This window comes from Dipodomys ordii, unplaced genomic scaffold (assembly GCF_000151885.1).
Source record: "Dipodomys ordii isolate 6190 unplaced genomic scaffold, Dord_2.0 Scaffold152, whole genome shotgun sequence".
In the NCBI taxonomy this organism is placed as follows: domain Eukaryota; kingdom Metazoa; phylum Chordata; class Mammalia; order Rodentia; family Heteromyidae; genus Dipodomys; species Dipodomys ordii.
The window spans coordinates 2,866,607-2,893,788 of NW_012267368.1; the positions used below are offsets into that span (position 1 = coordinate 2,866,607).

The following is a 27,182-nucleotide window of genomic DNA, read 5'->3' on the forward strand; positions in this document are numbered from 1 at the left end:
AAACTATAATCTAGGTGCTAGATGACTATATTATTTTATATCCTATTATTGTCATTTTGGATTTTCTTCTTTTTTTTCATTTTGGTATGTGTGTGGCCAATACTGAGTCTTACATTCAGGGCCTTATGTTCGTGCTTGATTTTCTTGCTAGTGCTCTACAACTTGAGGCATGCCTCTCATCCAGCATTTTGCTGTTTAATTGGAAACAGTCTAGAGGGCTTCCCTTCCCTTCCTCCTCCTCCTCCTCCTCGGGTGGCTTCAAAATGAACCCATCAGGTCTTAGTTCCCTGAGAAGCGAGGATTACAGGTGTGAGCCACCCTTGACAGGCTGAATTCTGCTAGCACGTGGCATTATGGTCTCACCCTTCCACGCTTAAGCAAGTAGATGTAATCAGAATGGATGATGTTTGTGGGCCTGGTTCTGGTAAGTCTCTTCTGCTAAGCACTTACAAGAGTCTCTGGAGACGTGGTGGCTGGGCTCCAGCGCAATGCTCACTGGGAGGCTCCCACTCACCTGCTCCTTGCCTGCAAGGAGTCCTGAACCACAGTTTTGTATTGCCTCCTTCAGCTGCCTCTGATCATGCTCAGACCCAGCCAGACAATTTAGTTAGCCGTTTTGAGGGATTCCAGATCGATTAGAGGAGAGAAACCAGTAGTAAACTCCAGAATCAGCACTCCATTTTTCCTCTGATTCCCAGCCATATGAACTCTAGGATTTTATCATTTGCTCCTTTTATGGCACGATGATGATATTTTATGGTTAGAAGGAGAAGCAGCACACACACACACACACACACACACAAAGCAACAACAAGAATGTAATCCTAGTGCTTTTAAACATACGTTCTTCATGTAGAACATTTCATTACTTTTGTAAAACAGGCTGAAACACCAGACTCGAGCTCACTTGTGTGTGCCTTACTTTGCTGTGTTAGTGAAGAAGTACCTTTGGTTCTGAATTTAGCCAGCATTGATCTTTTTTTTTTTTCTATTTTCTCCATTCACAAGATTCACCAACTGCAGATCATTAAAGCTCTCTTTTAGAAAGACATCCTCCTCCTGGACATTGATGAAAATGAACTAAGCAACTCAAGGGCAGAGATGGGAGGGAAGAAAGGAGGGAGGATAAGAGAGGGAAAAAGGGAACAGCTAACACTTAAGCAAAAGGAAAGAATGTGTATATCACCCAACGTGGAAGAAATAGTTGTACTGTCAAAGCTCATAGAATTCACAAACTTTATAGACCAAGATAACGACAATCTGCCTTGTGAAGGTTAAAATGTGTTTGTAACTTTAACTACATATCACTATCCCACAATACTGTGAAATTTGTGAAATTTATATAATCATTTCATCTCATTAAAAATTATTATTAAAAAAAGAAATACATCCTTCCCCAAAGGTTTTATATCTCTTTACTGTTAGCATATGGTAGAATCACCTTCATGGGTGGTCTTCATCACCGTGGAAATGTGCCTGTTAGTCATTGGCACTGTCACCATGTCTCGGTTGGTGAAATCCCTGGGCAGCGTCAGCTGTGCTTTGGAATCCTGCGTCACTAGTCTTCCTCATATTGTAGCTGTCCAGTCCAGCCAGAGCCATAACTGGAGTTGTCCCACAGCCGCTGTGGCAGGGACTTCTCACAAGTGAGTGTCCCCAAGGATGGGATTCCAGGGAGGGCCAATAATCTCCAGGAAGCCCTGAGTGAACATTCATGAGGGAAACTCAGCACAACGTGGCTGCAGCTTATCTCCAAGGCCGACATTGGAAGGAGGGATGTTCTGTTGTGTGCAGTGAGGGGTCAGGTTGCTGGGGTGATGCATGGATTTGAGAACTTTGTCTCTGGAGACTAGCTATTGTTTTAAACAGTGTTTTGGATAACATCCTTTCTCAGTGCCTGGAAATACATGTATCCGTGCCCCTGCTGGGGTTCAACCCACAGAGGAAAATGGTTAACTGGCCGGGTCACAGGGCAGCCATGATACTTTGTATTTCTTGGTCAGAACAGAGAAAGTGGAGCAACAGCATACATGAACAACTAAGCAAACCTCAGTACAAATGAGAAAGGCTTGGTTGCCAATAGTGAAAGGGAAAGGTTGAAATAAAGTAACTTTTCAGTGTCAGGTGACTATATTAACATGGTGAAATTTAGAAAAAGTATTTGCAAAGGTATTTCTTGTGTTTTCTCTTTTAGAATGTTAAGTTCCCCAGGGGCAGAGGTTTTCTTTTTATTGGCCATTATATCCATCTTACCTGGGAAGTATCTGGTTATACACAGATGCTCAGGAATTTGTTTTTTAGGATCAGATGGATATTTGCCTCCTGAGAAAAGGGTGAGAAAAAGTGAGCTGGATTGGGTGTGGCCTGCTCACATGTAGTGGGCGCTCGTGCGCACATGCGCGGGTGCACACACACATACAACCAGCCACTCACGTGCTAAGTACTGCTGTCCTTCCTAAACTGCTTGCTCCTTTCTTCTAAGGTATCAGTCAGGACTAATGTGGATTGGCAGCTTATGGGCAGTTGAGTATTTATCCCTCAGTTCATAGGGAGAGAAATAGAAAAATGGAAGAGATATATTTTCAAAAATTGGATTTTCAGTTATTATCTCAGAAAATGTTTCCTAATTGTTTTTTTAAGGATTTTGAAATAATATGTTAAAAATGATTTTAGCTCGGCACCAGTGGCTCATACTTTGTAATATTAGCTGCTTAGGCTGAGATCTGGAGAATCAGGTTCAGAGTTAGCCTGGGCAGAAAAAGTCTCTGAGATTCTAGCTCTAATTAACCAGCAAAAAGCTATTCTGAAGGTATTACTCAAGTGGTAGAACGTCAGCCCACACAAGCTTGAGGTCCTGGGCTCAGAGTCTTACATAGTACTCACAGCTGTATGAATTGATTATAATGAAATGCTTTTTTTTAAATCACAGGGCTAAGCCATGAGGTTCAGGAAGACTTTTCTGGTAAGCTACCAAAAAAAAAAAAATACTGTTTATGTTCACACATGCCTAAATATATACCCACACATCATTTATCTTAAAAATATACTCCTTCTGGTCTTGCCTCCCCAACCCCCCATTCTTTGTCTCTGTTTATCTCATCTCCTTATTTTTCCTTTTTCTCACCCTTAAGAAACAGTTCCTGCTGGTTGCTGATGGCTCATGCCTATGTTCTTGCTACTCAGGAGGCTGAGATAGGAGGCTCATGTTTGAAGCCAGCCTCGGTAGGAAAATCTGTGAGACTACTATCTAATAAAACTACTTAGAAAAAAGCTGGAAGTGGCAATGGGACTCAACTGGTAGAGTGCCAGCCTTGAGAAAAAGAATCTCAGGAGCAGTGCATAGACCCCCTGAGTTCAAGCCTCAAGACTGGTACCAATAAAAACAAAACCAAAACTAAATAATTCCTGCCTCCTCTCTCTTCTTCCTTCCTTCTCTCTCATTTCTACACTCTCTCTCACAGCCCTAGCTGGGTATGTTTTCTTAGATGATATGTTTATGTGGCTTTGTTGATAGCCACTAAATTAAGAATGGGCCTGCACACACACACACGGGCAACTCCTCAAGTTTCCAGGACATTTCACTAGGTCAGAATGCCTGCTGCAGATTCAGAGACAGCATTGTGCTTCAAATCAGTGATCATTTAATTGAATTTTTTTGGCTAATCTACTTTGAAATGTTAGATTGCTACTAGGTTCTGAGTTTACAGTGGGGAGAAGCAGATCCATTGAAGAAAATAGCTTAGAAGTGGAGTGCTTTCCTAAAGGACACAAAACCTTAGGTTCAGTCCACCCAGAAGGTGAAATGTTTTCTATCTTGTATCGTTAAAAGCATGTGTAATCATTCAAGTTAAAATCAATATATAGAAGTCTACATATATGTATGTACACATATATACACATATGTACATATATAGCCATGTATTTGTACATATATACACATATATGTACATATATAGATACTAAAATATGTATATGGTTACTAAAATATATATGGATACTAAAACGTATATATACATATACATATACACACATAATATACCTACATATATATTTTGGGGGGGGCGGTCCAGTTGTAGGGCCTGAACTCTGGGCCTGGGCGCTGTCCCTTAGCCTCTTCAGCTCAAGGCTAGCACTCTACCACTTGAGCCACACCACCACTTGGGCTTTTTTCTTTTTGCTTATGTGGTGCTGAGGAATCGAACCCAGGGCCTCATGCATGCAAGGCAAGCGCTCTACCACTGAGCCACCTTCCCAGCCCACCCACATATTTTTTTATGTGTCTATCCTGGGGCTAATACCACTTTGAGCTCTATTTGGCTTTTTAGGTTATTAATTGGAGTTATGAGTCTCATGGACTTTGCTGCCTGGCATGGCTCTGAACCTTGATCCTCAGATCTCAGCTTCCTGAGCAGCTAGGATTGCAGGCATGAACTATGGGCACCCAACATAAATTTTTTAAATATGTATATTTTAAATACTAAACTATTTTAATCATTCAAAAGTAAGAAAATCTAAAAGGCTTTTAACTATCAAAGATTCACAGATACTTTACTAAATTCTATATTTACTAGGGACCATTCTAAAATAAGGTGGATTAATGTAATTCTAGTGAATATGTAAACAATCTTTTCTCACAAAGTATCGGGATCATTGTATAAAATCAGAACATTCTGACTGTTTGCAGGGACTTTTAAAATAAATCCATATATTTAGTATTAACAATACAGCTGGAATTTTCTCTTCTTTTCAGTGCGGGTTGTTGAGAACGTGGGAAAAATAGAGATTATCCTTAAGAAAAGAGAGAATACTTCCTGGAAGAGTCTTGGCCATCCACTGGAGATGCACCTTTCATTTATTCCAAGGAAAGATAGAGGTGTGCTGTGCTCTGTTTTGTTGTGCTTATGGGTGTTGGTGAGGCTGGGATAGCAGTGACAGAACGGTGGCATGTAAGGATGTCATGGTGTTTGCCAGAGGGTCTGGTGTCTCTCTCCAGGAAGTCCTGAGGGGAACGTTGTGTTTGCAAAAGGGCTTTTTATTTCTGTTTTTTTTTGTTTGTGTTTTTTTTTTTTTTTTTGCAGAGGTTGAATTTCAGATTATACTGTGTAATATGTAGATTTCACAAAGATTAGGTAATACCTTGAGTGGAGAATCCTAATAGTGCTAGACCATTATACAAGCGTTCATTCCTTCATAATCATTTCAATTAAAGGTGCAGAAACAGTTTATGTGTATGCCTTAGATGCACATCTCTTTTTACTTTTTCTGTGAAAGACACATTTAATAATTTTCTGCTCAAGTAAACAAAACTATGTGCAGAAAAAGCAAATGTTACAGTGTTGAAATATCACAAGGAACGCATCCTGTGTTTTCTCATTGGCCTGGCAGCACTTGCTCCATGTGTTCTGAAGTTTCACAGTGATGTGTCAGCCTGTGTGTCTGTTCCTACCCTTCATTCGTCTACATTCATCCTTTGTGATCTTTGAGATCTCTATTGTTTGGGAATGGTGACCTTCAGTTCTAAAACTTATCATTTTGCTTTCTCCCTCTCTGTTCTGTTTTCTTCTTTCTAGATGTTCTTACTCTACACATCTTTAATCAGTCACTAAAGATCTTTTCTCTCATTTTGAACTTCGTCCTTTGGTTCTGATTTTTAGTGACTTTTTTGATAAGAGTCATGTTTCTCTACTGGAGGCCTGCAGGTGGAGAAGGTTCTACAACCTTCCACTGCTGCTTCCTCAGCCATGGGATTTCAGGCTTGCACAGTTGCATCTGGCTTCCCCTAATCTTGTTAATTTCTAAATTTATGTTCTGTTGTTTTAGAATCCTATTCCTGCCTATTAAATTTTTTGGGGGAGGGGTCCAGTCGTGGGGACTGAACTCTGGGCCTGGGCGCTGTCCCTCAGCTCTTCAGCTCAAGGCTACCACTCTACCACTTGAGCCACAGCGCCACTTCCGGCTTTTTTTCTTTTTGCTTATGTGGTGCTGAGGAATCGAACCCAGGGCCTCAGGCATGCAAGGCAAGCGCTCTACCCCTGAGCCACCTTCCCAGCCCCTCCTGCCTATTAAATTTTTAAGAATTACTAATAATATTGAAGAGTTTTCATCTCTAATCTCTCTGTCCCCAGATTTATTTGTTGCATTACGTTTTCTTTTTTCTTTCTTTGGTGGTGGTAGCACTGGAGTTTGAACTAAGGACCTCACACTTGCTAGGCAGGCACTCCATCACCAAGCCACGCTTCCAACCCTCTTCTACTTTGGTTACTTTTGAGACCTGGTCTCAGTCTCTACACTCTTCCATTGAAGATGGGAAGGCCTCTAGCTTTTTTCTATTCTGATGGAGTCTCAGGGTCTCCTGCCTGCCATGATCTGCCCTATCCCAGCCTCCACTAGTGGGGATAACAGCTTAGCATTGTGTGAGTACTTTAGAAAGTATGTCGTTTATTAAATGCTTTTCACACATAAAATGTCTATTGTTGTAAAGAAGGAATTATTTAAGAAGTGAACTTAAGAAAGAGGCTTTAATTCCTTAGGACATAATGGTTTGCTTTCCAGGTCTGTACTACAGGAAGTGCCAGCTGGTGTCAAAGGCAGTCGTCACTCCTGACACAAGGCTGTTCTGTGTGGCACTGCCTCCATGCACTCATCTGCAGGTGCAGGCCGGGCACCATGTTTACCTCAAGCTGACCATTGCAGGTGAGGCACTTAGCTCTTTGGGAAGTCATCTTCAAATGATTACTAAGTGTTAGCTGGGCTCATGTTGGTCCGCACTGGGTTTGTAGATGCAGTGCCTGGTTACCGTGTGACACAGTTACCCTAGGCAGAGCTCGTTCCAGGGGACTGTGACTTATTACTGTGACAACCCTGAAGGAGCAAGGTGAGGGGAATGCCTGTGGTCCTCCGTACGGACCACTGTTGGAGGCTTCTATCCACTTCAGTTAGCGGTCACTGGGGTCTATCCCTTATAAAGTTGGATCTAGATAATTTTAAGAATTTGATCAATCTAAATTTTCTGGTTATCTGTGCCAGCAGTATAAGAAATTCTAAAACTGTATTCCTTGCTGTGAAAATTCTTTTTCCTTGTTTTCATCCTGAAATTACTTGTTTTAAATACCCTTCTTAATGGTTGCCATTATTTGATTCCTCTTTAAAGCTGTGAAAGGTAAAATTCCCATCCCCATCACAGTATTTTCAGCAGCAAGTCTAATGGACTCCAAGCCAGGAACTGGTAGATGTGCTGTGTTACCACGGCACTAATACCGGCTTACATCCAAGAGCTGGTGTCTCTTCAGTGGACTTAGTACCAGTATACTTTACACATGAATTAATATTGTACCTGTCTAGGAACCATGTACTGAATTTTGATCTTTAAAATGTTTGGTGATTCTTCTCTTTGGAATTTAGTTATTTAAAATTAAATTATGCATTTTCATTTTACCTTTAAAATATAATATTTTCTTGGAAATAGTTGAATTGGTATTACTTTCATTTATTTACCAAAATAGCATATGTTAAAGTGTTAAATCAATTCAAATAATAAAATAAAAAATTAAATTCCTCCCTTTCTCTCTCCCCCAAACAATAATTAAAAATTTGACATACATATAATTAAAATTATTATATAGATATCTTATTACATCACTGTGGAAAACATTTGATGCCTTTTTTCCCTTCTTTTTATTTATTTATTTATTTTTGTGCCTGTGCTGAACCTTAACCTCAGAGCCTTGGCACTGTCCCTGAACTGCTTTTGCTCAATGCTAGCACTCTACCACTTGAGCCACAGCGCCACTTGTAGCTTTTTCTGTTTATGTGGTGCTGAGGAATCGAACCCAAGGTTTGATGCATGCTAGGCAAGCACTCTACCATTAAGCCACCTTCCCAGCCCCTTTGATGCCAGTTTTGTTCTGACCCATTACGAAGTTTATGTGCTGATAAAATTGATGACGTATTTAGATATGTTATCATCTTTTTTATTTTAGACCATATTTAATAAAAATAGACTGTCTATACGATGGGAAGGTTTTGCTCTGTTAAAATTATTTCAGCAGGTATAAGAAGTATACATATATATATATGTAGTACGTAGATACAGAGCATATATTTAGAATTATGTATGCATTAATATAAAATGTATAGTCATTTGTTTAAACTTTGTGTGTTGCATCTTTTATAAAAGCTTTTCAGGGTTTTGGAATTTAATGTCTTTGTCTTGTTTTTTTCTAGGTACAGAAATAGTGAAGCCATATACACCTGTATCTGATTCCTTAGTCTCAGAGTTCAAAGAGCCAGTTCTTCCTAACAATAAATACATTTACTTTTTGATCAAAATTTATCCTTCTGGACTTTTCACACCTGAGCTTGATCGTCTTGAGATCGGTGAGTAATTCTGCAGTTGCTAGGCCTTCCTCAGGCTCCAGATCCAGTGGCATGCCCTCTAGTTGTCTCTGTGCTGGCGTCTGTTAAATCTTAACTCAGTTCCTCTACAGCCCACGTCGTCTTCCCTGTCTTCCCCATCTGTGCTATTTACAGCATGCTGTCTTACTTCGTTTGGAAACCTGCACATGTTGTTCTTGGATCGTTCTACCAAGTTCCATTGAATCTGCTTCCCAAGGAGTTTTCCTTATTTCCTTTCTACTCCTTTGCCACCCTCTAAAAGCTTGCTGATCTCTCCTATTGTCTCTAACTAGTATCTCTCTGTTTATATGCATTTTCCACTTCTTTCTCTTTATCTGCCTGGAGAACAGATTTAATCCTATGGCTCTGGAGCTTTGACATCTCTCAAGGGTCCCCATTGCTGGTAGTGATTCAGTTTCTTTGAGGCTGCAAAGACTTACATGATCTCTCCAGCTCATCTCTTGCTGTTGAGAAACATTTGTGTTATTTGAAGTTCTATAGAGTTGCTGTCCACGTTGGTAGGCACATGAGGTCTCTCACTCAGCATCTATCCACCCTTCTCCTGTCAAATGCCCTTTTGTAAATATACAAACTGAATATCATTTTTTTTCCCTGTCAGTCATGGGCTTGAACTCAGGACCTGGGCACTGTTCCTGAGCTCTTTTGCTCCAGGCTAGCACTCCACAACTTCGAGTCTCAGCACCACTTCTAGTTTTCTGGTGGTTCATTCAAGATAAGAGTATCATTGACTCTTTTCTAAAAGCCTTTTGGCACACACATTTAATCGTGGAACTGGGGAGGCTGAGGAAGGAAGATCAAGTTGGAGCCCCACTGAATGCACGTACATTTCTTACTTATAATACCTGAGTATAAGGCATACTTACATTAATTTCCAGCTTCCAGCATGGCAGGCAGCACCCAGTAGGCTTTTAGAAAATGTCCCTTCTCCTATTTCTCCCTGTGTCTCTTTCACTGTTTTTTTACCCAATGGAAAACATGTCCTCTTGCTAAGGTATCATTAGCGGTACACTGGGATGCATCACTGAACTCTACACATAAAGAAAACGTTGCTTTGAGGAAGTTAACTCCAGATAGTAGGGGTCAACTGTTGCTCAGCTGCCATTTTGACATGTGCACTTTAACGTCTTGTGAAGCTGGTTAGCATTTGGTTATCCTGCCTGGCTCTAAGCAGCTTGGGGCTGGGTTAGGGATAGGGGCTCCAAGCTAAGCTGGGAGTGAGGGCATACACATTTAATCCCAGAATTTGGGAGACTGAGGCAGGAAGATCAGGTTGGAGGCCCAACATGGGGAGATACTGTTAATAGGATGGATAGAGAAATATATATACAGAGGGAGAGGGAGAGGGAAAGAGAGGAAGTTCATGCTGTGGAATGTTTTTGTTTTTGTTTTTGTCAGTCATGGGTCTTGAACTCTGGGCATGGGTGCTGTCCCTGAGCTTTTCAGCTCAAGGCTAGTGCTTGAGCCACAGTGTCACTTCTGGTTTTGTGGTGGTTAATTGGAGAAAGAGCCTCACATATGTTCCTATCTGGGCTGGCTTTGAACCACGATCCTTAGGTCTCAGCCTCCTGAATAGCTAGGATTACAGACGTGAGCCACTGGCACCTGGTGCTGTGGAGTTTTTATTACATATCATCTGCTGTTTTCTACAAACATTCTGGTATTCTGGTCTCTTTCAAGCTGTGATGTTTCTGTTACTTTGAATTCTTAATTTATCAATTGCTACAAATTTCTTACTACCTAGCAGTGTAAAAGGAAAAAAACTCTGAATATCCTAGCATTTGAAAATAAACTAGAGAATTTGAAGTTATTTAGAAATAAGATGCACAGTTTTAGTTCTTGTTTTTAAAGTTGCACTGGCAAGTTTTAAATGTACCTTGGCTGTAGTTTTCTTACTTCTGCTCCTCCCCGCCCCAAGCCCCAATTCCTCACTGAGTACCTTCTGGACTGGGAGACAGCATTCTCCAAACATAGCTCACTGCTTTCCCAGCCTGCCTTGTTTTCCTAGGAATGAAACTCAGCATCGCTTTCTTTGTTTTAATCAGGTCTTTATAAAAGCTTCATACAAAAAGTACTAACACACGTACTAACACAAAGTTTTTGAAAACATTTCTCCCTACCAAGCCTATCAGTAGATGACCAAGTTTTTCTTCTGTATATTGTACCATGTGACACAGATCTACTTTTGAGGTGCCTATAATATACTTTGGTAGTCAGTCCTATACTGAGCATTTGTGGATTAACACTTTTAATGATATGTAAAGTTTTGGCTTCAGCTTGTTGGAGAAGAGAATTGTGGGAAACAATGTAGTAAAATATTATTATAATGACTTAATCCACACATACTGAGAGGCCTAGGTTACTCTTGAATTCCTGATACACCTTAAAGACTGCCTGTGTGTCTGCAGCTTAAATAGCCATGGTGTTACCTTAACTCCAGCTACTTTTAGCCTTCTCAGTTTCCCTTCTGGTTTTTTGTTTTGCTTTGTTTTTCTGATTTAGCTTATATTTCATTGTTTAGGAGATTTTGTTTCTGTAAGCAGTCCTGAGGGCAGTTTTAAAATATCCAAACTCCAGGAATTAGAAGATCTCTTTTTATTGGCAGCTGGAACAGGCTTCACACCAATGGTTAAAATTCTGAATTATGCTTTGACTAATGTACCCAGTCTCAGGTATGTAATTTTATCTCTAATTACTGTTGCTTGTGAGACTGTTTTATTAACTTAAGGTATTCTAAATTGATCATTTGCTGGCCATAATAAGAGTATTGTCATTCCCTCATTTATCATTTCTTACTCTGCCTTCTTGAGTCCTAGTTAGTTATTAACTTGCTTCTTTATCTTTTTTCAGTTTTTTTAAAATAATTTTGGTTATCTATATTGTATTAAAAAAGCATTCACCTTAATTCACTTTAGTATCTCCACTTGCGCATATTTGAAATATAATTAGTTATGTTTAATGAAGTTTCTTTTTCTTTAAAGGAAGATAAAGTTGATGTTCTTCAATAAAACAGAGGATGATATAATTTGGAGAAGACAATTAGAGAAATTGGCATTTGACAATGAAAGGTATTGCATTGGTATTAACTCTAAATTCATATATTCATATCTACATAGTAAGTACAAGCCTTAACTCGTTTGGTTGAAGCTTTGAATTGATCAGGAAGCTGCCTCTTCAAAGAAAAAAGTAAACTAACATAATTTTCTAAACATAAATACTGTTAATATCCCCCTCAACCCCTTAAAATGCTGTTTGTAAAATCTATGTAATATATCATTTAAATGTACATTATACTGATTTGAGGTTCATTGAAAATATTCCAGTGGGCACATTTTCTTAAATGATGGGGTTCAGGTAAAGAATGTGATGAGGGTGGGTGAGCAGAGACAGGGGACAGGATTTCTTAGAGCTGATACCCACTGTGGCTTTCCCCAGTGGCTTGTTTTGTTAATACTCACAGCCTTAGCTCAAGTATCCTGGGTGCCTCCCTAAGAAATGCTGGTATGGTCAATAGAAAACAATTCTAGTGTAATTATTTGTCTTTCACTATCCATTGGATTAATTTGTAGGTTTATAAGCACATTCTAGTTATTACAAATAATAAAGGAAACCGTGCAGCCTATGTTTCTTTGGGTCTGGCTTACTTTGGGATTACTTTGAGTAATATAATTTTTCCAAGTCTTTCATTTCCTTACAAATGAGGCAACATCATTCTTTCTGATGGAGGCATAGAATTCCATTGTGTGTGTATACCACATTTTCTTGATCCATTCATCCACGGAGGGGCATCTGGGTTGATTCCATATCTTGGCTATGGTAAATAATACTGCAGTGAACATGGTTGTCCTGATGGCTTTAGTGCTGGCTGGTTTGTGGTCATTTGAGTAGTTGGGATTATATGAATAAAGACATGAGGGCCTGAGTGTTGAAGTGTTTTAGTGACAAAGCAGAGTCTCGTTTTCCTCCTAGAGTTTGTCTTTAGCCAAGAAAAAGAAAAAAAACAACAGGAAAATAGAGGCCCTAAGTACTCTGAGATGCCCATCTGTGGCAGTAAAGAGTCACTGCTTCTTAAGCAAAAGAATTCACAAGATTGGAGCTGGGTTTTTAGGAGAGCTAATAGTAGTATGTGGCACAGATGGGAGTTAGGTTAGAGAAGTGTTTTCACAAGAGCTCTCGGGGCCTGATGTGGATGTGGCAGGAAGAATGCCAGAGTTGGGGAGTGTGTGCCATATGGCAAAGAGGAAGGGAGAGGAGGAAGAAACAAAGTGTTGGATATACAGGCTCTGCATATGCTTCAGAAGGAATCTATATGTATTTCAAGCCTTTTCATCTCCTCACTGTCATTCTAAAATAATTTTCCTTATCTTTAAATCGTGGGATTTCCCGTCAGCATCTCAGTTTATTAGTACAATACATTTTCATAAAAAATGTTTCTTAACAAGAATTATTTCCTTCCATTAACATTTTAGACCACAAAAGCATTCACCAGAAACACATGCATTTTCTCTTTTTCTTCTTCTCCTTCTGTTTTGTCCCTGTTGCTTTGTGTCTTGTGAGTTACTTGGGTTTAGGTTCAGGTAAACTTTTCAAGGATCCCAGTTGTTGTGACTACAGGAGTTTTGGAATGGTTCCTCTCATTCCCTCTCATGTTTACAGAGACCTAGAGCTACTCCTTTTTACCCTCCGAGAGGGAGGAGCCCATGGGGACATGTGTCCCAACACTCGACAATGAGAAACCCTTCTCATGCATTCTGATGACCCCTTCATTCATTTCCTGCCCTCAACTTGGGGTCAGTCCTGCTTCACTGTAGCAGTTTCCTCTTTCTGTGAAGGGGATAAACAGGATATGAGCCCCTCTCAGTATCCTTAAGTTGTGTCTCTGCCGTCTATTTGCTTTTTCCTCAAAGTAGCTAAAATTCTAGCCAAGGGACCATTATGTGAATAGATACAAAATGCAAGAGCAGTTTAAGCTGTTTATGTAAAGATCTCAATGGTTTCTCCTCATATATGTACATGCCTGTAGAAAATATGCCACTAACCATCTTTTTTCCCAAAGAAAAACATACAAAAGTGAAAAACTTATGAATGATACTTATTGCAGTTTATAGGGACTCAGTATTGATTTTCATATTTTAACAGTTTTATTCCAGTGAAAAGTTCATTGCAAATAGAGGTATAAGAGACCGTATCTATTTTTTTTTTACTCAACCAAGGCACTTTTCTTTCTGTGTTTTATCCAACTGTCTATGTGTAATTGAAAATTTTTTAGAACAGTGGCTCTGTAACTAATTTGGGGGTCCCTTTGAAAATCTGATGAAAGGTTATAAAACCTTCCTAGAAAAGTGCACTTACTCACATGTAAATGAAGTCACATTTACATATGTAAATAAATTAGTGACAGTGAATTGCCTTGTATAAACTAAAATGATAGCTTCCAGACCTTACAACCAATTTGAGAGAGGTGTGAACCAGAGATTGAAATTCACATGCCACTGAACCTGTAAAATGGCTCTTCACTGTGATTTTTACCAGCATGTAATTAATACAGTGTGGAGTGTGCTGGGATCTATCCTGAGTTAAATAAAAAGGCCAAATTACTTAGCAAATATCATGTGCCTGTATTTTTTTTGCTACAGCTTTTCTTCTCACCTATTCAGGTCTCTGGTCAGGGTCATATATTACACTGGCCTCTCGGGGAGTGTCTTCTTGAATTTGAAATGTGCTAATAATGTGTTTAAAATAATAGAGTTTTAAAAACTGGTTCTTTTCCCTAGATTTGATGTTGAATTTGTTCTCTCAGCACCTGCTTTGGAATGGAATGGCAAACGGGGACACATTTCACCAGCTCTTCTCTCTGAATTTTTGAAAAGAAGCCTAGAAAACTCCAAAGTCCTCCTGTGCATTTGTGGACCGGTGCCATTTACGGAGCTTGGAACTGGGTAAGTGCCGGCCGGGGCGAGAGTGAAGGTCTTCCTCAGGTTCTTACACTTGTGCAGTCTGTTAGAGCGTAGAGAAACAAGAACAGTTTTAATCTTCATGCAGGTACAGGGTAGAGAGTGTATGTGTAGTATAAACAATGTAGAGAATAAAGTATATGAGAGGAATTGCGTAGGATGCAAACGCGCCATTACTTTATAGGAAGGACTTGTGTGCCTGCCCCAGACCGGTCCCCCCTCCTCCCAGGTGAGCTGAGGACCAGTGCCCCCTCCTCCCCCAAGTGACCAGAAGACAATCCTCCTACCCCCCAGGTGAGCGGAGGACAGGGGGTCACTGCATTGTCACCTCACACTGTCCATATTTGTCATTTTGTGTGAACAAACAACAGCAGAAGACGCAGAAGCCCCACTCCCCTTGTTTAATAAAGAGAAAACAGCTTATAATTACTAAGGATAAAATGGTTGTGTGATGAGGGGTGGGAGCCGCATGGTGAGAAAAGACCCGTGCTTCGAATGGTGACTGAAATGCACAGCCAGAGGAGATGGAGGGGGCAGACACTTTAGTCAAGTGTAGAGGGAATCCGAAGATAGACTGGCTAGGCTAGAGTGAGTGAAGGCCCTCACCTGGGAGAGTCAGCTGGAAGGTAGGCGGGGCCCAGATAGTGAGAGCCTTGCCTGCAGTACCAGAGCTCCCTTGGGATGTGGCCCTCTGCCTGTGAGCCCAGGAAGCTGCCAGCTGGGGGTTCAGTGCCTGCCTCCCCATTTAAATCACTCACTACCCAGGAAGTGGAACCAGATAAACAACATTTCCCTGCATGTGAAATGCTTCATCTGGCAGCAGCATGTGACTTAGTAAACGTAAAATAAAAGCTGCTTGTTTTCAGCAGCATTTTAAACAGAGCCATTTCTGTGAGGTTCTCTCCACCTATACTGTTCTCCAAAGTGAACTGCATTTCAGCAGCTGTGTCTGTTATACCTGTTTAGGAAGGAAGAATGAAGGTAGACTGCTAGAATCAATTCCTTATTTTGAAAACTGTTGAATAAAGAGACATAGAAATCAAGCATCTGTTCTGCCTTTTCTTTATGAGCCAGACTTCTAGATAACTATATAACAAGCAAAAATCTAATGAACAAAAAAAGGATTTGAATATTAGGGAAAAAAGTAGAATGTCATCAGTGTTTGCTAGAATGTAGTAAGAGAGGCAACTGTGTATTATGTGCCATTGTGAACTGGCTTTACCAGACAGAATTAAGCCTTCATGAGGCTCCAGATACAGTTATTAAATGTGGGAAATGAGGGAACATGGGAACATGTTACCAAGAAACATGACAGAGATACTGCAAAGTAAGGGCTGTGGTGGGGTCAACAAATAAATTTGATTTTTTGCAACAAATATTTTGTAAGATGTGGTTGGGGATGGAGGGATGAAGGAAGGAGAGAAAGATCTTACAGATCAAAATATACCTAAAAGATTTATTAGCTGACTTTAATGAGTATATTGCAATGAGTAAATTGACTCAAACAACTTAAAAAGTCATGACATTTATGAACAAAGGAAAATTTGAACACTGACTAGGCATTTGATAATATTTAAGAATTATTGTCATTTTTTAAAAGTAAAAATTACATTTAAAAGATTGCCTAATTAAGTGGAAAATGAAAATGAACTGTGGTGCAGAGATAAATTTTGTTCTTGTTTCTTCATCTTTTAATATCCCTCGCACTCTGCACTTGTTTTTCAGGTTGCTGTACGATCTTAACTTCTCCACAGATGAGATCCATAGTTTTACGGCATGATGAAGACCTTCCATTGTCTTCTATTCAACCAGGTTATTTTCATCTGTGATGGACTGAGATTTTTTTAAGTGAACATTTTTGTATGTCCTAAAGGTTAACTAGAGTCCAGGCTTCCATTTCTTAAATGAAATCCAGTGTTCCCTCAGTACAGGTAACTTCTTGGTTTTTTTACTACTGATATTTAACCTGGACAGCCAATCATGACAACAGTGACATGCAAGATTCTTTGTTATGGGTTACAAATTTCCTTATATTCAGATTGTATCACTGTTCTACTATATCACTTGCCAATGGTCACTTTGATTATGTTTCTATGCTATTGTATTATTAGCAATACGTTCTATTTTACTCAGGAATTGATCATTTATGTCTTTGTTGTTAATATTAAAATGTGAAATATGGTAATTTATTAAGTGACCCAAACAATTTTTTGTATGTATGGCATTGATGCAGAGTAGAATAAAATTATACTTCAGTACTTTTTAATTCTTGTTTGTAGAAATGTGGTGGAATACAACAACACTGGACCAATGTCTTAAAGGGAATTGAGAGGTGCCAATACAACGTGTTGGAGACATCCCCCACACACGCCATGTTGGGCCGGGCATGCTGGAAAACATGAGATCCCTGACAGCTGTTTGCATTCTTAGCCAAAGCCAACAGCCTCAGAACAAAGTGCATTTTCACATTTCTAGCATCCAGTTCATGGCCTAAAATTATCATCATGGAGTGAGTTGTTTTAATTCTCTTTTTGAACAAATCTAAGCCCGCTGGGAAAGGAGCACATCTCACCCTTGATGGCTATTTTCCCACTGCCTTTGTGGCCGGCAGGTGGGCAGGGTGGCCTCCTAGTAGGCGTGCGGCTGCTCACTTTCTTGGGTGCTACAGCAGCGGAATGCAGTCCTTCCCACCAGGGTGCGCAGCACCCTTGCTGTGGGCTTTTCAGTCAGGGCCACTGAGTGTGGAGGAGGTGGGGTCTGCGTAAGCCAATGGGGACTCACAGACACTGAGCAGGAGGGGCCCCTTCAAGAATGGATCATTTTCCTCTCTCTACTCAGACTCCTTTTCATCCCAACTAAACCTGCCCCAGCATTCTGTGTGCACCAGCAACTTGCAGCGAATGCAAGATGTTAATGTTAGATCTGGAATTTTGAGACATCTTGGGGAACACTTCAAGTCACAGGCATAGGTGGTAACTTCCTGAGCAGGTTTCCCAGTAACTCAGGTGATATGGGTGGGGCGGGGGAGGAGGGGTGTTGGGTTGGGAAGGACTGACTGGGGTTGCAATGAATTAAGAATACTTTATAGCACTGGTACCAGTGGCTCGCACCTATAATCCTAGCTACTCAGGAAGCTGAGATCCGAGGACTGTGGTTCAAAGCCAGCCCAGGCAGGAAAGTCTGTAAGACTCTTATATCCAATGAACCACCAGAAAACCAGAAGTGGTGCTGTGGCTCAAGTGGTAGAGTGCTTGCTTATGATGAAGAGCTCAGGGACAGTGCCTAGGCCCAGAGTTCAAGCCCCACAACATTCCCCCCCCAAAAAAAATTACAGGACAAAGACAACAATTACTAGAATAAGAGACCAGCTATCTATCTGACAAGGGATTAATATCCAGGTCATAATAAAACAAACTCAAAAGGAATAAATAGCCTGTCAATAAAGGGGCAGATGAATTGGACAGATACCATCAAAAAGCAGCACAATGGCAAAGACACATGAGGAAACATTCAGCATCTTCAGCTATCAGAGAAAGCCAGATCAACTACATCGGAGTCCATCTTGCCCCAAATAGTGTGGCTCTCATCAAGAAAACAAAAAACAAATGTTGGAGATGATACAAGGGAAAGGGAACCCTGGTGTGCTGTTGGTGGGATTGTAAATTTAGGCTAGTCACTGTGGCTAGTGAATTTAGGCTAGTCACTAGTCACTTCTCAAGAATATATACCCTGAAGAATCAACATCAGCTGTCTGTAGGAACATATTTATCATGTCATTTTAAAAAACTATAGTCAAGCTATGAAATCAATATAACTGCTCATCAATGAATGAACAGATAAAAGATATATACAACAGAGGGATGGGAAGGTGGCTCAGTGGTAGAGTGCTTGCCTTGCAGGCATGAGGCCCTGAGTTTGATTCCTCAGCACCACATAAACAGGAAAAGACGGAAGTGGCGCTGTGGCTCAAGTGATAGGGTGCTATCCCTGAGCTCTTCCCAGAGTTCAAGCCCCACGGCCAAAAAAAATGTGTGTGTGTGTGTGTGTGTGCACAACAGTATTAGTCAAAAGGAAGAATGAAGCCGGGCATTGGTAGCTCATGCCTATAATCCTAGCTACTCAGGAGGCTAAGATCTGAGGATCACGATTCAAAGCCAGCCGGGGCAGAAAAGTCCATCAGACTCTTAACCTCCAACAAAAAACCACTCAGAAAACCAGAAGTGGCACTGTGGCTCAAAGTGGGTAGAGCACTAGTCTTGAGCTGAAGAGCTGAGGGACAGTGCCCAGGCCCAGAGTTCAGGCCCCATGACTGACCAAAAAAAAAAAAAAAGGAAGAATGGAATTAAGTCATTTGGAGATGAATAATGGAACAGCTCTTGAATGGAAGTTTGGGGAGGAGGAAAGAAGAGTATGAAAGTAAATGGGAGATTCTTAAGGCTGGGGAAGGAGATAAGAAAAATCTCCCAGAAAACAAAACAGTAAAAAGATACATTTGATAAGGTTATCCATTTTTCCTATAAAATTAAAAAATTCTCTAAGTGAAGTTGATGATCTATGCTTAAAATAACAAAGAGGAGCCACGCTCATGACTTATTCTGAAGGCTGAGATCTGAGGATCATGGTTGAATGCTAGCTCAGTTATGAAAGTTCCTGAGACATCTATCTTCAGTTAACCAGCAAAGAGCTGGTGGCTCAAATGGTAGAACATATGCTTGAGCCACTGAGACTTAATTCAAGCCATAGTGCCAGCACTATGTGCACTTATCAAATAAGAGGAAGAATGGAGATGGAAAACCATAATGAAGGGTTTTGTTGCTTTTTTCAGGTATAATGGAAACTTTAAAGGTCAGGTATAATGGAAACTTTAAAGGTGGTGTGTGTGTGTGTGTGTGTGTGTGTGTGTGTGTGTGTGTGTAAGGTATAATGGAAACTTTAAAGGTGGTGTGTGTGTGTGTGTGTGTGTATTCTGAACCTGGGGCTTGAACTCAGAGCCTGGATGCTGTCCGTGAGCTCTTCAGCTCAAGGCTAGTACTCTATCACTTGAGCCACAGCACCATTTTGTGGTTTTCTGGTAGTTAATTGGAGATAAGAGTCTCATGGACTTTCCTGCCCAGGCTGGCTTTGAACTATGATCCTTAGATCTCAGCCTCCTGAGTAGCTAAGATTGCAGGCATGAGCCACCAGCACCATCTTTTAAAAATGTTTTATTGAGGAAGAGTTTGCAGACAATACAATGCGTGTTAAAAATCTATTTAACAGGTATGTTTCCATGAGTTTGACAAAGGTATGTACTCCACCATAATAAAGATGCCAAGCCTTTCCACCAAAAAGAGTTCACCATGCTCTCAGACAATCCATCCAGGCTCTTCTCTGGCCCCAGACAGCTGCGGATCTGCTTTGAGTCAGTGCAGATGAGCTATTTCCTAACTGTCGTTCGATAGAAATGCCATCATCTAATATGTTCACATTTGCCTCTGGCTGGCTTGCGTCCTTTCTGGTTGTGTTCGCAGGTATTTTTGTCAGTGATTACCAAGCGGCACTAGCTCATTTCTGAAGATGACCGACTCAGCACTGCAGTGAGCTCTGACCTCTGCTGTCCCCACTCAGGCAGGACACAGACGAACCACTAGTCTATACACTCGTCAGCCCAATCTTTGCCTCCCCTATGTGTCCATCTGACACTGGACAGACAGGCTGTTATCCTCAGAGTTCCCATGAGATGGGCTTCCAGGAAAGGGTCTCGATGCTGGAAAGCTACTTGTCTGCCTCTGTTTCCCCATTCCCTCCTTCACACACGTAAGCTTCAGGCCAGCAGGGACTTTGCCACTTGTTGAGCCAATTGGACAGGGGAGGGATGACGAAGGTGGTGTAGAAACCATACCTCTTGTGCTTCAGATTCGATGTTCATTCAATTCTGTGGACCCTGTGAGGATCTCACAATTGTTTCTGTGTGTTCAAGCTTTCAAAAAGTTTTCTATTGGCCGGGTGTAGATGGCTCACGCCTGTAATTCTAGCTATTCAGGAGGCTGAGATCTGAGGATTGTGGTTCAAAGCCAGCCCAGGCAGGAATGTCTGTGAGACTCTTATCTCCAATCAACCACCAAAAAACCAGAAGTGGTGCTGTGGCTCAAGTGGTAGAGCATTAGCCTTGAGCTGAAGAACACAGGGACAGCGCCCAGGCCCAGAGTTCAATACCCACTACCGACAAAAAAAAAAAAAAAAAAAGAATTCAACTCTGTGGCTAGTTGCTATGGGGGGAGAACCTGAGACTTCTGACTACACCCCTAGGGCTGGCTTCCCCTTCTATGCTCACATCACTCATGATTAAAGCGGCTAAAGTAACATTTCAGTCGACAGAATTCTCTCTCTTAGCAAACAAGCTACAAGATAGTAAGAAAAAGAAATAAGAGGAATGTTTCCCCTACTTTTCGTGTGTGTGCTGATACTGGGCTTGAACTTGGCCTCTTACTTTTGCTCAGCTTTTTTACCTCACCACTGGTGCCACTCTACCACTTGAATTACACCTCTACCTCCCTGTAACTTTCTGCTAGTTAGTTAACTGGAAATAAGAGCCTCTCAGAATTGTCTGCCTGTGCTGTCTTGGAATCTTGATCCTCAGATCTCAACCTCCTGAGTAGCTAGTATTACAGGTGTGATCACCAGGGTTCATCCAGCTCCTGCTACTTTTTGCAAATCCAGTCTCCAGCAATGAACATTTCTAGATGACCTGAGGTGTCAGTTAAATCAGGTTTAATTTTTGAAAGCAGTAAGTCAGTGTTTTTCATAGGGACTCAATTAGCTCTTTAAATGCCGACTAATAGTTGGGTCTAACTTTTTGAAGCATAACTGGTAACTGCCTGGAGCATCTTCTAAGAATTCTCCCCTCCCTGAAAGGACAGAGACAGTGAGAACCATTTTGCAGTTTTGCAGCCAGTTGCATGCTGTATGCCTGCTGAGTGGAAAGGAAGGGCCCAGCCCAGCACCTCTTTCCAATGTTACAGCAACTTGTGGATGGCCATTCTGCTCTGGAAGGCAGGAGGTGTCCCAAGGAAAAGCACTGAGGTACAGGCCGAGCTAGCTGCCATGCACTGCAGAGAAAACGAAGGATATGTGAATTGAGATTACTCAGGCATCTTCTAAAAGATCAATGCAGTAACTGTCACTGTTGAAAATGACATTTTTTTTCCTAGTTTGGCTGATACTTTTTTTCTTTTGCTATTGACAAAGTTTAACTCTTATTGAATTCTTATAGATAAGAATTCAATAAACTCTCTCTTTCATGATGAGTTTGATGGCTTTCTTGTGCCAGAAGACATTTTTATGGGATTTTTGGAGTTATTAATAAGTGTGACTTTTGATTCTGTACAATTTTCTGCAATCAACATGTGGAAGATCTGTACACCTTAGTGAACCCATCTTACCAACACGTGATTTTATAAAAATATGCTGGTGGAATACATTGCCCAAATGCATATTCAACATCCAAGATAGGCAAGTAGATGGTCATGATCCAAAGTATAAAATGGTTGTTATTGCTTCAGATCCAAATGAAATTCCCATAGTTCAGACCCTCCTGTGCTCTGGGTTCTAATACCACGTAAGAGGTCACTCCCCCTTCCCTTTTCTCTATGAAGCCTGAGGACTTTTGGGCGGGGGGTCCGGTCGTGGGGCCTGAACTCGGCCTGGGCGCTGTCCCTCAGCTCTTCAGCTCAAGGCTAGTGTTCTACCACTTGAGCTATAGTGCCACTTCTGGCTTTTTTCTTTTTGCTTATGTGGTGCTAAGGAATCGAACCAGGGCCTCATGCATGCAAGGCAAGTGCTCTACCACTGAGTCACCTTCCCAGCTCCTAGCCTGAGGATTTTTAGTCACAACAGCATACTGCCACAGACTGGATGCACACCAAAGAAGAAAATCCCAGTGTTAAACCAAACAGGAAGATGTACAAAAATGTAAATTGATGCCACTTTTGGCACTGATTTTTTTTGTTTTAGAAAACAATTTTTAATAATGTGGTTTTGAACATGAAATGGATTTATATTTAATCAGTTGACAAGTGTTTTAATGTTCTAAGTTTTATTTCCTTTTCTTTATCCTTCCCTCCCTCCCTTCCTCCCTCATTCCTTCCCTCCCTTCTGTTTTATCCTTTCTCTTTTCTTTCTTTCTGGCCCTGGAGCTTGAACTCAGGACCTGGGTGCTATCCCTGAGCTTTTTCACTTAAGGCTAGGACTCTACCACTTGAGCCACAGCTCCACTTCTGACTTTTTGGTGGTAATTTGGAGATAAGAATCTCATGGACATGCTACCTGGGCTGGCTTTGAACCCAGATCCTCAGATCCTCCACCTCCAGAGTGTCTAGGGTTATAGATGTGAGCCAGGCTCCCATCCTTGCCTTCAGCCTGGTCTGCTCAGCTCCTGTTCCCACCCCATTCACCCTGACTCCTGGCCTCCTTTGTTTGATGTGGATTTCCTTGGAGAGAGCCCAAGACAGGGAAGAAGGGAGTGAACTCAGCTTCTTGCCCAGCCTCTGCACCTCTTAGCTGTGCATGCGACTTTGGACAGGCTTTCAACCTGTTAGTACCTTCATTCCCTCCACTGTTTGGTGGGATCCTGAGGGTCCTTATGGGAATTCTGACAGTGAGTCTTTGGGAAGTGAGTAGAATGATGCTGAGCACATGCTCAGTGATGTCTGCACACATGCCCACTGAAGACACCACAGCCTGGCTTCACACTCAGAGCCCTGTCGGACTCACGGTGAGGTCTCAGGTACCCCTATCTCCCCCGGGCATGCCTGCCTGGGAACAGCTCTCCTGAGCCAATCCTTGGCTGGCCACAGGTGGCTTTGGCTGCACCGTGAGATAGACCACCTACCCAGAAAAGAAAATGTCTGCCTCTGGCCAAGTCAAACAGACAGCTGCATGCCCATCCCAGCTGTTCCAAAAGCATCCATCCTCCTAAAAACACAGGAAGAAGGTTGCAAAGAGCATTCTCAAAGAACAGCAATTCTCACCTAGGAAAGCAGGAAAAATAAGCTTGTGGCAGGAATAGATCATTCTGGATTAGGTTACAAAGCCTGTGTGGTGAGTACAAGTCACTTTAAAGGTGTCAGTGACTCTTCTTTCTGGTGTACAGTCTCTTAGGACGGCTGACGAAGCTTGTCTTCTGCAGAGAACCCTAATCTGTGGCTAGAAGCTGTTCAAGAGGCTTGGGTAATTATTATGAGTTTGAGGTAGTCTCAGTGGTGAAAGCTTCAAATGGCTTCTAATTGGATTAGTTGAAAACCTTTCTATTTCATGTGAAATGACCATACCTGGCGTGTAGGTGAATTTAATTTTCTCTAAGGTTCTCATGAGGATAATGTTCGGCCACAGAGTTTCAGTGAAGGAAATATCCTCTTGCAAAATACCTGGAGGCCTAGGTTTGATTCCTCAGTACCACAAACAGAAAAAGCCAGAAGTGATGCTGTGGCTCCAGTGGTAGAGTGCTAGCCTTGAGCAAGAGAAGCTCAGGGACAGCACGCAGGCCCTGAGTTCAAGTCCCAGGATTGGCAAAAAAAAAAAAGAAAAGAAAAGATTAATAAGTCCCATATTATTCACCTTCTTTTTGACTGGTAAGAGAATGCTATTAACTTGAAAAGCATTTAAAAATCGGTGGTTAGCAACCAGAGCCTAGAATGGCTGTGGATGGTTCCAGTGACTGGGCACTGGATTTCAGAAACTGGTTGTGTCTCTCTTCCTGGGGGGATGATAGAGTAAAACACCTGCACATCCAGCGTTAGTGTGAGAGCTCAGCACAGTGTGGGCTTTTAGTAGAATGGAGCTGGTTGTTTTATTCAGTCATCTATCATAGCTTCCCCTGCTTCCCCCACCCCACAACGTGCTCTGACACAATAATCACCTGGGGTGTTTATTAACTATACAGATTCCAGGGCTTGCCTCAGCCATACTGAGCCTGTGTCTCTGGGGTAGGGGACGGAGTCTGTTCAACAAGAGCCTAAGGGTCTAGGGCACTGGGAAAACTCCAGAACTCCCTATATACCTAGGCTTCAAATTTGAGAACACACAAGTATCGTCTTGTTCAATGCACACTTGGCATCTATCTGTACTCCAGAGGTTCTGATTAGGTCATGGAATACAAGAAATTGCATTTTAAATAAAGCACCCTCCCACTTTGCCCCAAGACTCTGGGACAAAGGGCTCCCAGCCTGTCCCTTGGGCAACCCTGCCCACTGTCCTACCCCAGGAGTAGCCCAGAAGAACGTCTGTGGCTCTGCTTCTGCTAGGAATTGATGGAGGAGATGAATTAGAGGGAATCACTCTGTGGCATTGGATGCCAGTGGAGGGACTGAAATTGGTCACTTCTTTGTGAGGTTCTTTGTCATGTGGTTAGAAGTAACCAGTGGAGTATGCGTTTGATGTATGGCAGATAATACCTTTGTAAGCTCTGGTTGCTTGGTGTGGTTTTGTGTCCATAGGGAAAGAGTGTATTTGCCTGACTCACTGAGCTCTGGGGCATTTCTGGTGTGAAGAAAATTGAAGGCAAGCATGAGAGCTGCTGGGGCTGGTGGCTCACCTCTGTAATCCCAGCTACTCAGGAAGCTGAGATCTGAGGATTGTAGTCCAAAGCCAGCCCAAGCAGACAATTGGAACAAACTCCTACCTCAAATTAAACATCAAAAAGCTGGAAGTGCTGGGGGCCGGTGGCTCACACCTGTAATTGTAGATACTCAGGAGGCTGAGCTCTAAGGACTGTGGTTTGAAGCCAGCCTGGGCAGGAAAGCCCGTGAGACTCTTTATCTCCAATTAACCCTCAGAAAACCAGAAGTGGCACTATGGCTCAAAGGGGTGGAGCACTAGCCTTGAGCATGTTCCTGGGTGTCTCAGTGATGCCATCTGAGATCTTCATCTTCTGCTTGTATCGCTCACCTGCTGTTCTGGTGTAGACAGCAGATTGCAAGCTGATCCTTTCCATCATTTCCTGTACCCACTGTCAAGAAGGGCAGGGACAGACAAACAGAACTGAAAGAATGCCAATCTAGCACTGACCTTGCATCAGGATTTGCAAAGCAGGCCTAGCTCTTCAGAGGCCTGTCAGTTAGGAAAAGGTAAAAGCCAAGAACAGTAAGATTACGGAGTGCTTGGCCACAAGCATGAACTTCACGTATGTTTTATGTAATCGGCACAGCAGCACTATGAAAGAAATACTGTTTAACATCCCCATTTTACAGAAATGAAAACATGATGCCGCACAATTAAAAGGGGCTTTCATACTTTTTATTTTTTTGCCAGTATCAAAAAACTGATGCCTTGCCAGGCACCAGTATCTCATGCCTGTAATCCTAGCTACTCAGGAAGCTGAGATCTGAGGATCAAGGTTCAAAGCCAGCCCAGGCAGGACAGTCTATGAGACTATTATCTCCAATGATCCACCAAAAAACTGGAAGTGGTGCTGTGGCTCAAGTGGTAGAGCACTATCATTGAGCTGAAGAGCTGAGGGACAGCACCCAGGCCTAGAGTTCAAGCCCCAGGACTGACCAAACCAAACCAAACGTAACAAAAAACTGAAAAAACCTGATGCCTCATGCTTGCTCAGCTGGCTTTCTATGCTTGAGCCACATGTCCAGCCTGGCTTTTTTTTTTCTTTTTCTTTTTGCTGGTTATTTTGGAAATAGAGGCTCTTAAGCTTTTCCACCTGGACTGTCTTTGAACTACAATCCTCTGGTCCTCTGGTAGCTAGGATTGCAATATGAACCACCAGCTCTTGGCTACCTCTGTGTTCACTCAAAAATCATCTCAGAGAGCAAAGTTATAAACATGTGTATCAGTTCAGGAACACGGCTCCCCATGAAATGCAGTGAACATCGTGGGCTGGAGAGTTCGTAGAGGGGAAGGTATTGTGGTCATCTTTACCAATGGACCCAGCTGGAATTGTCTGTAAGTACACTTTGAGTGTGAACAAGCCAAGCTGGGTTGGTAGGGTTGTTTTGGCTGACCTGGCTCTTGACAGCCTGTGAGTATTTTGTGAAGAACTGGAAAAGGGCTGTATCGTTATCAGATCAGTTCGAAGAGAATGGACAGGATGAAGCAAGGAATTCTGTTTGGTAGAGATCAGAGGCCAGGGAGGTCTGGTGAGATGGCTTAGTGGGTTCAGTGTCTGTGAATTCTGGGGTGTCCATGAGCAGCTACTTGTCTGTTACTTTGCCTGATGGAGTGTGGCATTACTTTTCGGAAGTGGAAAATAGAGTGCTGGGGACTGATTTCCTGCCACTTGCTACTGGTGTCTCTGTTTCCATGGCAACCGGTTTCATCAGCTAGGCTTGTGAGAGGCGAGGGGGGCGGGCAGTTACTCCAGAGACAGCCCACTGGGGACTCTGGTGATTTCCAAGGGAAACACTGACAGCTCTGTGGGCGAAGTTGCTCCTGTTGCCATTGTAACAGTGCAGCAGATGCAACTCTACTGCGAGCATTTCTAAGGAGCCTGACCAGGATGGACTCCAAGGAACTTCCCGACCTCAAATCCTTACTGGAGGGAAGTCCTGCAGGATGTGTGGCCTGTGGTGGCTGGGATTAGTCTTTCCTGTTGGCTCTACTGAGAGTGAGCTTTGTCCAACCTCCTTTGGGGTTTTAATCAAATCAAACACACTCCAGTTGTGGAATGAGACAGGTGCTGAGCGTGATGACCAGGGTCTGCCTCTTTCTCAGGCATGGAGACATGGGCTTTGTCGGAGACTTGGTGGGGGAGGAAGCTGGTTCATGTGCCAGGGCTCAGGGGCCCTTCACCCTCCCCCCTGGGACACACACCCTCCCTCCTCTCACTGT

At 42.2% G+C, this 27,182-nt stretch overlaps 1 protein-coding gene across 4 annotated transcripts in view; it reads left to right on the plus strand.

Annotated features, from left to right (window-relative positions):
* Positions 1-16,629, plus strand: part of LOC105997763 (cytochrome b5 reductase 4) — a 41,590-nt gene extending 24,961 nt beyond the window's left edge. For 2 of the 4 annotated variants that reach the window (XM_013032282.1, XM_013032283.1), the window contains 8 exons: positions 2,930-2,962; positions 4,751-4,873; positions 6,553-6,693; positions 8,224-8,376; positions 10,934-11,084; positions 11,394-11,480; positions 14,187-14,351; positions 16,092-16,629. In XM_013032282.1, the coding sequence (XP_012887736.1) occupies positions 2,930-2,962; positions 4,751-4,873; positions 6,553-6,693; positions 8,224-8,376; positions 10,934-11,084; positions 11,394-11,480; positions 14,187-14,351; positions 16,092-16,146 (908 nt within the window). In that variant the 3' untranslated portion in view covers positions 16,147-16,629. Of the gene's footprint in view, positions 1-2,929; positions 2,963-4,750; positions 4,874-6,552; positions 6,694-8,223; positions 8,377-10,933; positions 11,085-11,393; positions 11,481-14,186; positions 14,352-16,091 lie in introns of those variants that run through there. The other 2 variants (XM_013032284.1, XM_013032285.1) reach the window with 2 other exon arrangements.
* The last annotated feature ends 10,553 nt before the right edge of the window (positions 16,630-27,182 follow it).